The 15,162-nt window shown below is 40.0% G+C and overlaps 1 protein-coding gene across 1 annotated transcript; it reads left to right on the forward strand.

Annotated features, from left to right (window-relative positions):
* The first annotated feature begins 10,337 nt into the window (after positions 1 to 10,337).
* ptger4b (prostaglandin E receptor 4 (subtype EP4) b) lies at positions 10,338 to 13,193 on the forward strand. Its single transcript, XM_072371576.1, has 2 exons — positions 10,338 to 11,416; positions 12,404 to 13,193. Exons 1-2 carry the CDS (start codon positions 10,637 to 10,639, stop codon positions 12,956 to 12,958), a joined length of 1,335 nt encoding a protein of 444 aa, XP_072227677.1. The 5' UTR covers positions 10,338 to 10,636; the 3' UTR covers positions 12,959 to 13,193.
* Positions 13,194 to 15,162: the final 1,969 nt, after the last annotated feature.

Consider the following 15,162-nt stretch of genomic DNA (forward strand, 5'->3'; position numbering starts at 1 on the left):
AGAAACAAATCAAGAATAAAAACCATATGCACCCTTATATGATTCATGAATTATATATCATGAATAAAACATTAAACAACTAAATACTGAATACACACACATACATTATAAAAAAACAAATTAGGCAGCACAAGTCTGGTGAAGATATTTCAGCTACCGCAAGCAGAATGCAAAGTGTCGCCCCCCACATATGTGTCCACATGTGTCAACCCAGCGTCTATCTCCTAAACCCGGGGCATTACCGAGTAACTGAACTGTTTGTGTTATGATACACTGAATAACTTTGTCTCTACCCTAAAACAATTACAGCAGTAATGTTTTGGGCTGTCTGTGTTTTCTGTGTTGCCCACAAACTACCCTCATGGCTCCCAGTCCAAAAGGGTAAACTGACCCATGTGCCATCATAAATCCTGATATGCTGAAACTGTCCGTGTTACAAATACCTAAAACTGCTACTGAATGCGTACAGAAACCTTCCAGCGGTGTAGTAAATATTTTCATAAGTTTGATGTTTGTGGTGCTCATTTTCAGGCATGAAAATATATAAACTGGTTTTATAACAAAGACAACAACCCTGTTTCTGCATGCTTATATATAAATCAAATAAATGTATGCTCGTTGCTGGTGGCAGATTTGTATTTGATATTTGTATTTTAGTGTGAAATGCTTGTCTTATATCTTGCTTTGCTTGTTGCTTTTATGTACAAGTCAAAGTGTTGTCTAAATTTGCTATGAAAATAACATCCATTTCCATTCCATTTCTAATTTTTATTTTATTTGTACATCTAAATTCAATTATGGAAACAGAGAAAAAGTCTCAGGACATTAAATTTGCCTCAACAATATTGTATTCCGATAATTTCTCTAATTCGGGGTGATGACCAGTTTCTGGTTATCGATCTGAAAGGTGAGTCATGTAGCATTTAGCAACTCTCCCTCGGTTTTCATGTTTGAAGATTGCATTTGGCTGTCCAGAAGCCAATTTGTCTTCAACAGGAAAACAGAGGGTAAACAGATTAAATAGATTTACACAGGACTGCATGGAAAAAGGACTGACCTATGATGAGACTCTCTTGTTTGCTTTGGTGAATCGTCACGTCATCTTCCGAGGTTAATTGGTTCACTTAATCTGTCTTCTGACCTCACAAGTACTGCATTGAGTAAACAATTGCATTGCGTCAACCTGCCTGACCGGCCACAGAACTTCCCCGGTGACCTTATTCCTCTCCCATCTTTCCTCAAAATGAGAAAGCACATTTGTGACTGTATACTGCCACATTCACCCGCAAGATGCTTTGATTATCCATGAGTCTGAAGGAAAGACTCCTGGATGTTTACATAAAACAATACAAAATGTTAGTTTTTAATCGAGAATAAAGAATTCATTCCACCTTAAATATCTGACATGCCAACTATAATGCCTTGATACTTACTTGCCTCATTATCAAATTACAGAAGCAGATCAAGTGTAAAATAACTGAAGCGTAAGATACGGGAGCCTGAAGAGAAAAATACAAGTTGAGATATTGCCATTTCCAAGAAGATGTTAAACCTTTAAAAATAGACATGATGAAAATACACACGATGGAAAGAATTATGTAACCCTGCTGGTGTGAAACACAAGTTAAAGCAGATTGTTATGGTTTAAAGATGCCACAAACCGAACAGTGATAACACCTTTTTAATCAGGCTTTTATTTGATTTGATTGATTTTCTTTATTCCTTTTAATCAAACTTTTTTTATCATATTTCATTTTTTGTTCTGTATTATTTTAATTATATGTTTTAACTCCATGTTTTAGTTATACATTCCAACTATATGAGCTGAAAAGCTTTTTATCTATTTAGTTTATTTTACACCTTTTTATATTATTTAACTGTTTTAGTCTTTCAGTTTTTAGCTCCAGTGTTTCCTCATGGGAGCCTCCCACACTGGGAGCTGCTTTTGGTCCTCTGATGGGGTGCTGCTCTGTGGACTGCTCTGGCCCGGGTGGCTGGAGGACTCTGCACCTTGGTGTGGGGCCTCTTGTCGGGGCTGTCCCTGTGATAGCGCTCCCTGTGGTCGTGGGCCAGGAGCCTTCTCAGTGTGGTCGGCCCCCAAAGGTGGCTCTTTCCTTGCCTTGGGTCTGGGTGCCCGGCCATGTCTCTGTCTCATAGGTGCAGTGGGTCTGAGATTGTGTGTTTGTGTGTGTCTGTTTGTCTCTGTGTCTCTTGGGTATTTATGGGGGTGGGAGGGTTGGTATGTTGTATATCATTGTTGTTTTTAGCCTCTGTGAGGCACTTTGTGTTGCTTTTAAAGTATGAAAGGTACCATATAAATAAAATTTGATTTGATTTGATTTGATTTGAGTGTCTGGCACTGAGCAAATGAACCCACTGAGCATTTATACAGAGGGAGCTAACTTGAAGAAATAATAAAGGGCAGGTGATAACTGGCTAAGTGAATCCAGGTGAGCAGAGAGAGCAGGAGGGAAAGGAAAGAGAGTCGGACATGAGACAAAACAGAAAATCCAAGATGAACTTCTAACATGGAAAACCTGGATATCAGAAAAACACCAAAAACATAGCAAAAACCAGCAGATCAAGGCAGGCACTGATAAATCTTTTTCTCAGTTTTTTATAGAGACAAAATAGAGAAAGAAACTCTTCATAATTTTGTACAACAGCTTCAGATTGATGCACATATGCTGACATATCTAGCATCCATATTTAGTTCTTGTGGCGTCACGTCTTCTTCTGCACATGCAGGTCACTTCAGGGCAATAGACTGTTCACACTGGAGTCTGATGGTCATTACATTTGAATTATAACGTGAAGCAAAGCAATCAGATTTAAGCCTTATGACTTGCTGTGTGAACGCAGTCAGTCTCATTTTCAATAGAGACTTGTTTCAAAATTGCAATTTAACACTATGGTTACTAACAAATTCTGTACAGTACATGCGACATCAAGATCTTCTGATGAGACAAGAAATGTCCACGCCTCAATTTGTGTTGGATATGTCTCAATCCAGTTGTTTTTTTTTTATGGGTTAATCCTCCCCTCTCCTCCTGTTCATAAGCAAATAAATCATTATGTATAGTCATGTCCGAATGTTGTTTAAATGACATTAAGCAGTGTCACGTGGCAGTTGAACATCATCACGTGTGGCTTGTTGTACCTATACAGTGAAAATATTGTTACGGTACGGTACTTTACACAAGCCCTCACAGATCATACAAGTTCAACACTGCTTTTAACTATGATGTCTACCAAAGGTTTTTAAATCTACACACTCTTCCTTGGAGAATTTCTCACACAGTGGTGAAGCCCACTAATATTTACCTCTGAAAGACTCAGCTCTTCCTGAAACCTCTGTGTCACTGACATGTTGCTAATTAACCCACCTAATATTCCAACCAGGTGTTTTGGTATTACACAACATTTCTACCTTTCAAAAAGCAACTCATTGTTTCAGTTTCAACATATGATGTGGTGTATTTAAAAAAAAACATAATCACTTTGATACTATATGTGGCTTATAGGATATGTTAATCATTGCATTGCTAATTTATATGAGAGATTCTATGAATGGGCTCCCTGAGCCAAACTCTTTTTAATGTGTCCTGACATTTATTTGAATTCTGAAGCAGAATGATTGAGATGATGTCATTTTGTGTGTGTGAAGATTTTTTAAGCCAGGGAGCCAGTTAATAATGTAGTCCATATGTGCTCCGCTTATGTGTTCTTCTTTTGTATCTTATTTTAACCCGTTTATTTTACGTCATTAGGATAGGTGAAACACATAGATAAAATGTTACATGCAAATCGTATGCGGCACGTTAACTATAAAGAAACATAAAGAGGAGTTTTACCAGCTTTATGTTTAGAAAATGTTCTGTGTTATGGTACGTTGAAGGTCGGGCTTTCAACAATAAGATCATCAGTGGTGTGTTTACGTGATTAAGGGAATGGTGTCTTGCTAAATGAAAGTGTTGGTTTGGGGTTAGAAACAGGAAATAAGCAACAGGACTTTGAGAGTTTTGTGTGATGCAGTGGGTTTTTATCTCTTAAAGACCAGTGACACTGGGGACCTGTTTGCAGGGGAAGTAAACGGTCGTGGTTTGCAGGTTGATTTGATATAGGCTGTTGTAGTGCAAGAGGAAACTCTCATGGGTGTAACACTGACTGAAAAAGCTTAAACATGCAGAAAACTGGACATTTTCAACTTCTTCCAGCTCCTGCTGCTATGTTTTAAATAACCACTGTCCACTTGGCAGCATAATATGAACTGCTTTGGAAATATAACGTTGTTTTAACAAAAATGTGACTCTGTGTTCAATGATATACCCTACTTTGTGAATGAAGCTAAATTAAAGGAAAAGTAATCAATATATGTATGATTTACTGAATTCCATCACTTTAACAGACAGCTGAAGTCGTTAATATTTTGTCTTTTGTGTCTGAGAAGGGCTGCAGTTAACACCATGTCTGTGGTTAAAGTCCAGGCTACAGCTTTGACTGCTGCTATTTAAACTGTGGGACATTGGTTAGTGGGTGTAGCACTACATAAATGCAGTGTGCTAAAACTATGTGTACACAGATGCTTTTGCAGCATTCTTAGAAACCACTTTTCCACCAAAGCCGCCTTCATACACTCTGCTCAAGACACACCTTGTGTGTCTTTGTGTCATCTGTCATCCTGTGTATAAGATACGTCCCATTTTCTCACACAGGTTATGCTGTATTGCTTCCATAAGGACCCATGGTGACACGGGTGTAACAAATGATTGAAACTTAAATAAATTTACCAAAAATGGGCAATGTAGCATATGTAACATTACAGATCTTAGTGGTGGTACATTACTAACAAGCCCCCGGCTGAGCAGCTCTGTGTTGGAGTTCTACCCCTTGAGTGAGAGGGATGGAAGTTTCTGACTGTTGTTTGTGCATAAGCACCAAACAGCAGCTCAGATTAGTCCACTTTCTTGGAGCCTCTGGGTGGTGTCCTGGAAGAGGTGTCACTTGGGGATTCAATGCCCATGTTGGCAATGATGGTGAGGCCATGATTCTCAACCAGGAAAAAGGTGAAATGCTCTCTCCAGGTCAGGGATGAGTCCCTGCCTCAGGCGGAGGAGGTATCTCAGGACCTTTTTCATGAGTGTTGGCAAGTTGGAGCGAGAGATGGACAAATGGATTGGGGCTTCATCAGTAGTAATTAGAGTGCTTCTTCAGACTCTCGTGGTGATGAACTGGCTGAAATGGATTTCTCGGGGGGTGGCTAGGCTCAGCCTTGGAGATAGGTGAGGAGCTCGGCCATCCGGAGGGAACTTGGAGTAGAGCCGCTGCTCCTCTGCATTAAAAGTAGTCAGTTGAGTTGGTTCGGGCATCTGGTTTAGGATGCCTCCTGGTCACCTCATGAGGCTCAACATCATTCTGGGTCAACACATAGTCAGCGGAGCCACAAATGCTATATTGCAGGGTGGAAATAAGTCAGCATAATTTATAAGCCTGTATTGAGAAACTGCTATGTTGTTTGGTCTGGAGCAATATAGGTATTACTGATGATGTGGAAATGTGTGGAATTTATGATCAAATTAAGGATAATTAACTTGAATATTGTGTCAAAATGTCATCAGAGCTGCTCAACTTCTCTTCAAATAAATTTGTCTTTAAAAAACACATCAGTGTAACAATGTAAGTTTCTTTTATTATTACAAGACCAACCCATTTGCCCCGTTTAACTTACCACTAATTGTATTTAGATCCCAGTTGTCATTACAAAGACACGCTTCAGCGCTGTAGTTTCAGAGTTCACGACTTCTTTGTGAGACAGAAACCAGTCAGAGAGGTCAGAGGAAATGGCACCTCAGCAAAGTTCAGCTTGTGTGTATGACATGTTTTCTCACCACAGATCACACCACGGCTATATAAAGGTGTACAAACACTAACATCCTGTCCTAAGAGATATTGTTCGCAGTCCAAAATGAACAGAATTAATTTGTTATTTGTTCTCTTCTTGAATCAGCAAACGTGCTTCCAACTTCCTGACGGGTTTCCTAACAAACATTTAGATATTTATCTGCTGCAGTTGTGTTTTGGAGATTAGAGTCAAACTGTTTCAAGTAAAACCGAATGGAGACGAATAAAAATGTCTCGGGTCTCATGAAATACAACTTAAAAACGTCACTTAAGGAAACACTTCACTAATGGCCCTCGTTACAGACATGCTTTAAATGATTTACATTTGTATTTATTCTTTTTTAAGTTTTACAACAGCTGCATTATCTTAATTTTTTTTATTTTTTTGGGGGGGGGGTTGCTGCCTTGCAAATTCTTGAAGTGACTCAATGGAAAGTTCAGATGGAAAACAGAGATAAAGAACTGCAGTTTGTGTCTCACTCCGATGAACTAGGAGTGAAAATATCACATAAACAAAGTAATATTCTTAACCGTTTTTTTTTAATCCACTCAGAAGTTTATAGATAACCATTTGCTTTGATGTGCAGTATAGTTATAATAAACAAATGCTGTTATTTCCATCAGGTGATAAGAGACCAGTTGAAAAGTGAAACCTTGATCTCTACTGGAACATTTGATGAATCTCGTGCAAGTTCACCTCTTTTTCCAGCGTTCCTTTTTAATCTTTATCGAATTTCAGTCACTGGGCTTAAGATCAGGGGTAAGCGAACAATTGAACTGGGACTTATCAAAGTCTGATCTTTACAGCTCATGTTTTTGGAAGTGTGTCATAGTGCTGAGAATCTTTGTAGATTTCCATTCATGCAGATTATGCTAATCACAAGTGAATAAAGGAAAAGGAACTGAAAGTTTTTTTTGTACGGCTTCCTCAGCTCAAGCTCAGCAAAGTTCAACCCTGCGCTGGGTTGAGCTACAGATGCAGCTCAACTTGTTCATTTAATGAGACCACTGTCCTTGTCTGAGTGTGAATGGGTTCAATGCTGTGGACTGTGACATGTTGTTCGTTTGACCATCTGACAAAAGCAACAGAAAAATATGCAGCTTCATTTGAAATTAGTCTGTATTGATATACTTTTAGGCTTTACTTGTTCAAATCATAATTGTTTATAATAATAATAATAATCATGTTCATCTTAAACTCCAGACTTGATCGGACTTACATCGAAATTTGTTTTCCTTGCGTCATTCAAATATCACATGTTTTAGCTCTTATCTCCTTGGTTTTTGTCCCTCTCCTTTGTCTTCCTTTGGATTTGGGTCTTGAAACCATTTCCTCTTTTCTTCTTGTGTGCAGACAACCCAAGATTCATGTGTATGATAAGAAGTCAGAGGGTATAGTCAGACCGACTGGTGGAAAGTTCCAAATATTTGAACTCATGTGGGGTCATTCCCACCTTCCCAAGTCCTTAAGGTTGCATATTGATCCCAACCTGACACTTAATGACCTGAAAATAGTTAAAATTCCCAGAATTCCACCACCAATCAGTTAGAACTGATGGAGTATTTTGGGTCACAAAGAAACAAAAAGAAGTGTGGTTGAATTCTTTTTAAGCACTTAGGATTGTGGCAAGAAACGGAAGAGATGTCAGTGGAATTCGGAAAAAGAGTTGTTGAACCTCATTAGACTGTAAAATGTTACAAAACCACTTCTAAATAGTCCACAGTTGGATTATGCACAAATAGTGGAAATTTAAGTGCATTGTTACGTTTACCAGGGGTGTCTGACTAAGGAAGTTCAGAGGAGAAAAGAAGCACTCTCCAAAATGGAGACATTTGGGGACGGTCTTCCTCCTTAAAACAACTCCATGGATTGTTTGTTCATGCAGGCAATAATCATCAAATTCAAAGAGTATGAAAACTCTCATCGTGAAAATAACTGCATGTGAAGGAGAGATGTTAGCTCTAAACCGAACCAAGTTTTTATTTCTAAGCCTTAGCAAGTGATGTTATAGACTAAAACCAATCAAAAGGTTACATCCTAGAGTGGGCTACTAGTTGCCAAAGGCAACCAGCAAAATTACATCATAATCACATATATTTTAGCCCTAACCAAGCAACTATTGTCTAAAACCAAATTGCAATGTTACAAGCGTTTTCTCACGTTATCAACTGAACCAAATCCAGGAGAAATAAATAAATTGTATCTTGTTCCCAAACTCGCATCCATACTATAAAGCATAGAATGCTTTAAAGAGCTGTGCACAGTCGCACCATCCACCTCCCCTCCCTCCCTCCCGTTAAAAAAGACTTTGTTGCTTGTTAAAGGCAACATTTGTGAATTGAGTTTGCACAGTTTGGAAATTCTAATGTCACACTTATATTTGCCTCCAAGTGAGACAACGACCACAAGCACACAAACTGACAAAGAATTATCAAAACCACTGTTTTGGAGAGTCTGTGCTCAATGCAATGGAAATTCTGTTGGTGCTGTGCAGTACTGATAAAAAGCTGCTGGAAACATTGGGTTACATTCATCTCTTCTGAAATAGGACATCAGTTTCTGAAAGCAAAGGTTTAAATGCTTTTGCAACTCATGAATATTTAATTGAGGACTATTCTCCTCATTAAATAGATGACCCAGTAAGATCGATTTGTCTGATATGTCTGGCTAAAGGTTCTGAGGTGGGAGGAAAATCAGTGACGTTAGTTGATGAGGCTTTCAAGCACCATGGAAACATAATTTCAAGAATTCATGGCTGCAAACCACGTAACTAACGTGTAAAGAAATCAGGCAGATTTGCAACTAAAAATTTTCAGCTGATTGGATTTTAGTTTAAATTCACTTCAGGAGAACAAAAATTACCTTTTTTGTCTGCGTTCTAGCAGCTGATTGAGAATCTAAGAAGGTGAATTAATCTATAATTGTTTTCACTTCATCATGAATATTCATCATAAGCAGTATTACTTATTATTTATTACCCTTTCAAGCGACGTGATGGTTTTTTTTTTGTTGTTTGTTTTTTCAAAAAACAATATAATAGTATAGGAACAATAGTGTGCTGCAATAGCTGGAAGAAGAGGCTCAAAAGCAGAAAACAGGTTCAGACAGAAGGTTGGTTGTGCTTTAAAACAAATATTTAAAATGATTCTGAAAGCCCAGGCAGTATTTCCAGCTGGGGCAGGTGGACTGACAGGCAGGGATATATGTTTTATAGGTTAAACAAAAACAAGAACAAGACGGTTCTTGCAGAAAATATAGTCGGATGGGGCTGTCAAACCGAGCTGACATGAACAACGACCCAGAGATAAGTGGAGGAGAAACCAGGGAAGATAAGCAGCAGGTTGATGAGCTGATGGAACTCAGGTGAGGAGGGTGCGCTGCCAGGAGCTGCAGACCACGCCTTGTGCACATGTACGCTCAGACAGGGAAGTACAGACCAGCACACGCAGAGGAGAGGGAATGAGAAACAAACAAGGGAATTAAAAAGCAGGGGAACAAGAGTACAAGCGCACGTACTTGACAAAGAGCGCGTTTATATTTAGTAGGTGCTTCTTGCATTGACTATTTGTCCATAGTCCATAACAGTTTTAAGATAAATAAATTGGAACACAGGCAAAGTAGATCGTTATACTAAAAGGTAAATCTATTTTACCTGAAAATACTTAAGAATTTCCACTGGCGCATTTGCTTGCCATTCACTGCGGCCCAAGAATTACTGTCAGTTCTCAAAGAATTGCAGCATCTGCCTTTGCTGCTGATTAAAAAGGTTTTTGAGGAGTAGTGCCATGTGTTCTTCCTTAAACTTTGTGCTTTTAAAGAAAATACACGTGTGAGGTAAGACTCTGAGCGTTTCACTGTAACGAAAGAAGTTACAGAAGAGAATCAAACACATAAACAACAGCAGAAAAACAACAACACAAAACAAACAAAAATACCTCAACCGCTTTAAAATAAAATCCCTTCAACAAATAGCATTGCATTGAAACTCTAATTTATACAAATCTAGAGAACAGACGGGGAAAGAGTGAGATCTGTGGTTGAATTGGAATTTTTAAAAAAAAAACTTGAATTGTCTTCTTTCTAAAGTTTACGGCTGTTATAATAATAAATGGCTGAATATATATTACATTTCAATTGTTGTGATGGAGAAGTAGTGGATTAAATGGTCTTTAGTTACTTCTCAACACAGAGATTCTATGAATTCAGTGTTTTACTTGTAAATACGTTAACTGATCTTGTTTAAGCCACCACTTTTTTTAACGTCTTTTTTTTTTTTTTTGGTCATGTGAAGGATGACGACAACAATATCCTGAGGTTCACTGATAAAAAGGAACTGAAAGTGTGACCCCAAACACAAGCTCAGCGTCTCTCTTTGCATGTATTTGACTGCTCAGCGTCTCAAACAGTCACTCGTCAAATGAGAAGCAGAGGAGGAGCCGACTTTTGCAGCTTCAAAACTTCCCCGTCAGTTGTGGGTGTGATAACAACGTGGAGCACTGTCTCGAGGCACATTTTACCAAACAAAATCACCAAACTAAAGATGTTTCTCCGACAAAGTCATGTTTTCATTGGGATTATCGAGGTTTAAGTCTGTGCGTAAAGAGGACGCTTGGATACAATGGATTTGATAATTGGGGAAGTTGAAGAACGCACATTAATGGAAAGTGTCTATTCCACGGAACCGATTGGAGAATCTTCGCTTTTTGTGAAAGAGTGAAATAATTCTGTACAGGTATGAACACCACAGCACCGCCGGGGGTTTTAAAACCGCCCACCATCCCGGTGATTATGTTCATTTTCGGGGTAGTGGGAAATGTCATTGCCATAGTGGTCCTGCGAATATCGCGAAAGGAGCAGAAGGAGACGACTTTTTACACACTCGTGTGTGGCCTTGCTGTGACAGACCTGCTGGGAACCCTGCTGGCCAGCCCTGTCACCATAGTCACCTACATGAGGGGCTCTTGGCCGGGAGGTGAGTCGCTGTGCCAGTACTCCGGCTTCATCCTGCTCTTCTTCTTCTCTGTGCAGCTCAACATTGTGCTTGCAATGTCAGTGGAGAGATATCTGGCAATAAACCATGCATATTTCTACAACGAGTACATCAACCAAAGACTCGCAGCGCTGACTCTTGTGGCCGTATACATTTCCAACATCTTGTTTTGCGCGCTGCCCAGCGTGGGGATCGGCCATGTGAAGCGCCAGGAACCGGGGACCTGGTGCTTCATCGACTGGCAGAACAACGACACAATGGTCAAAACCTTTAATCTAACGTACGCCGGCGTGAATTCCACCGTCGTGCTGGCCACCGTCATATTCAATGTGATGGTGTTCGGAGCGCTGATCCTGATGCACAGACGGTTCATCCGCCGCACGTCTCTGGGCACAGACCAACGGCGCGTCTCGGAGCTTCGGCGCAGACGGAGTTTTGGACGATTAGCTGGAGCAGAGATCCAGATGGTGATCGTGCTTATAGCCACTTCAGTTTTGGTTCTTACCTGCTCCATACCTTTAGTGGTGAGTATCTGAAGAATTGGGATATTACCATTTTGTTCTGCGCATGTGCGCACTAGAATCTCACAATTTATTAAAAAAAGTCAGAGTTAGGGAATTCATCAAAATGTAAGTGTATATAACATAATAATAAACGGTAGGATAAGTTTTTACCAAACAAACGGTCCGATTTAAACAAACAGGAATGTGGTTTATCCAATAACATGCTCTCAGAACTGTGTGTTCTCGTTAAACTCTTTGAGGTCGGATGACGCATCTTTCCGAACCGCAGATGTGGTTGTTGATACTCTACGCGATCAGTTGAGCTGTTTACTAAAACTGTATACTTTCTTTATCTGTTAGCATTGCACCTGGAAAAAGTGGTGCAAACTGTCCTCCTTTTCTCAATCTCTGCAAAGGAGCCTTGTCTCTTTTGGTGAGCCAATCACTCATTGTGTTACAAATGTATTGCACACTCAACGATACATTTTTACAAAATCATATTTTTTCCCCCATCAGAAGCATGTTAGAATGGAGTCTTAATGACCAGTATGATATCAATTGAATTAATAAAGAGCACAGAAAAGTCGGAATGTGCTGAATAGATCCTGAACTTCTTTAAGGACCCGACTTTTTAAAAGTTGAAATATTAAATGTGGAGGCATTATGACTCTGGCTTTGTGAAATAGTAATTGTTGATTGGCCTCAGGGGAAGCAATAGCCACAGGCTCACTTATGATAACAGTGAGAACTGTTTTTATTGGCCACGAGCCACCTCTGTCCTGCAGTCGTTGCGCAGATGTTACTTTTCAGTAAAGCGTTCGTTTCGATTGGACCGTTCCCTGGCAATGATGCGGGAAATATCAAATAAACAAATATATTTCTCCTGTTACTGAGGCGTAGAGAAGTTTGGACTTTCTGGGAAAACAACTTTAAATCGTTGATTCTGATCCTTAAAATGTTTATGTGTGTGTTAATCTGCTCTTCCTGTTTTCTCCTCTGTGTAATCAGTCCAGGATCTTTGTGAATCAGTGGTACAGAAACGAGAAAGAAGAGCTATTGGGATTGAACCTGATGGCCATCCGCATGGCATCAGTCAACCCCATTTTAGACCCCTGGATCTACATCCTCCTCCGAAAAACAGTGGTTCTCAAGCTGATGGAGAAAATCAAGTGTCTCTTCTGCAAAATGGGCTGGCGAGGACGTGAGGGCGGAGGGCACTTCCGCTGTGCTGACGGCTACTTTTCCTCCTCCATCATCTCAAGGGATTCGCCATCACTTGTGTCCCGTCATCCTCATGAAATGATGAGCTCCTGGCGGAACGTGCAGTACTTGTCCGAGAACGACGCAGTGGAACGGGGTTCATTTCAAGCGGGGTCGCAGGGCAGCGCCACTCCACCTGTTGCGCATGAGATGGAGCAGCTTCAGAGGGGGCTCTTGCAAAATGACTTAGAGGATAAAACGGCATGTACGAGGGTGAATGAGCCCCGAGTTTGCCCCAAGGACCCAGCTCTGCATGTCATCTTCACCGATGAGTCAGGAAACATGCAGGAGAAATGCATATAGCCATCCGCATGACGTCAGCATGATCACTGTAAAAAGACAAAGTCTCAGTCAGAGTAAGCACTGCAAAACAAGACTAAATCATCATCTATCGGTCTGATTTCTTGTGGATGGCAACTACAGTGACATTTAACGGATCATTACCGAACATAATATCCATTGTCAACACATAAACTCCTCAGTAATTATTCACCACACGTTTCAGTAAAATCACAACAGCTATATTCTATAAAACGCCACAGAGGAGCTCTGCTGTTGCACTTTTCTGAATCTGAAACCAGTGCCAGGCAATGCTGTGCCTGTGGCATTTAGACAAGCTGTACATTAACTGCAAAAGATTGAATGTGAAAATGTGAACATGATGTTAATTTAATTTCAAGCATGAAAATGTATGTTATTATTGTCTTCTCTGTGAGAAGGTCCACACAGTACAGTGCCGTTTTACAGCACTACAACATGAAAATGCTTATAGTATTTTTTCTGTTGTTGTCATTGTTTTTTTTTTGTTTGTATGTAACACTTTGGTCACATTGGTTGAAAGAGCAGCTCCAAAATCAAAGCTAGACTCACACCAATCCCTGCATTTCATAACAGGCAGCTACACTGAGGCTTTTCCACCACACACTAGAGGTTGAGAGGAGGCTTCTTAATGTATTTTGTTACTATAAAATTGTTAATGAAGTCCTTTCAGCCCGTAACTTTTCAAGAATCAATCCAAATTCTGCGCATTTTAGCTCAACGTGATGCGCAGGGCATCTAATCCAATCAGACTAGACGGGAAAGCGGAGAAACAATGACAATGGAAGACATTAAGCGCTCCCCTCTGATAAGTTGTTTAAGACGAGATTCCCTGTTTAAACTTGGCTTTGAGTCAGTGCAGCTATGAAAATCAAAAAACCCACCCTCATATTTTGCCACTTTCTTGTGCATGAATTAAACTGAAAATAAAGTTGGTAAATATTCATATGAATTCTGAATGCGTCTCCTTTTTTGCCTGAGTTACAGCCGGTGCTTCCGAAGCATGTTTTAATAACTACACCAATACTACAAAACAGGGCAAAGAATCTACAAGCAAATGTCTCTCTTTGCTAAAGATAATCGACCCAGAATAAATCTAGTGACCATCAGCCCAGATCTCTTTAGTTTAATAGCAGTCGCAGCTTTGTCAATCAAGTCAATTTGACCGGATGTTCCAAGAAATCACACAAAGCTTGTAAAGAACTACAACTTTATATACAATAAAGTTCTGTTTAAGCATACAAAAAAAAAGCATACAAAGTAAAATGAACCAGGACACAAAAAACTTTGTATTCAGACCCGGATTGCTCAAACAGATCCTGTTATGACATTAAAGACCATCCTTTAATGAAAGCTCCACGTTTACATTTTCTTTTGTCAGCATGTCACTGACAGTCTCATTTCTGAGATTTGCAACACGTGTTATCCCTCTCACCTTTTCCCACAGCGGCTCTGGTGGCTAAAACGCTTCACCAGTGGCATGATCCCGCTCACCTGCAGCCAGATGGTTGCTTTACCCCAGAGGAGTTCCAGGTCCAACGTGGCCATTGTCCAGACTCTTCCGAGAGCACTGAAATATTCCTGGTAGGACAATAACCCATTAAAAATATAAGAGCGCTCTGACCTCAAACCTAAGAAATCTGTTAAAGCTGTAGTTTCCCTGGAGACAGGAAATGGTGATTGACAAATAGCTGAGAGGACTTTAGCAGAGGAGAAAGGATTCTTGGAAACTTGTACGCTTTTCCCACCTCATCATCTTACACTGCAGTGCATGTGACAGGCTGTTTTAGACATTTACACTCTCGAAATAAGGGGCCTGTGAAAACAACTGCCCGTCAGAGAATGACACTCAAAAAGCAGTTGGTGAACCTTTTTAGCACTGAAGTTCGGGAACTGAAAAGATAAGTGGTCTTTGCATCTGGTCAAAGTGTGTTTGTATTAAAATGCTTGTCAAACGTGTCTTTTAGCAAAGGTCAAGTGTTGTATTAATGGAGAAACAAGAGAATTTAACATCGTATTTCCCGGCTCATTACCGGAATGCGTCTCTGCGTTTTTATTCGTTTAACGGCCGTCAGAATGCATCACCACAGCTTTTCTGCTGGCCAGTGAAGTCTTTCCCATACCTTTTTAGAGAGTTTTAGATGAGGAGTTTTAGATGAGGAGAGGCGTGTCCAGTCAACAATCTTTCA

Source organism: Leuresthes tenuis, unplaced genomic scaffold, assembly GCF_036924035.1.
Source record: "Leuresthes tenuis unplaced genomic scaffold, fLeuTen1.0.hap1 SCAF_19, whole genome shotgun sequence".
Classification (NCBI taxonomy): Eukaryota; Metazoa; Chordata; class Actinopteri; order Atheriniformes; family Atherinopsidae; genus Leuresthes; species Leuresthes tenuis.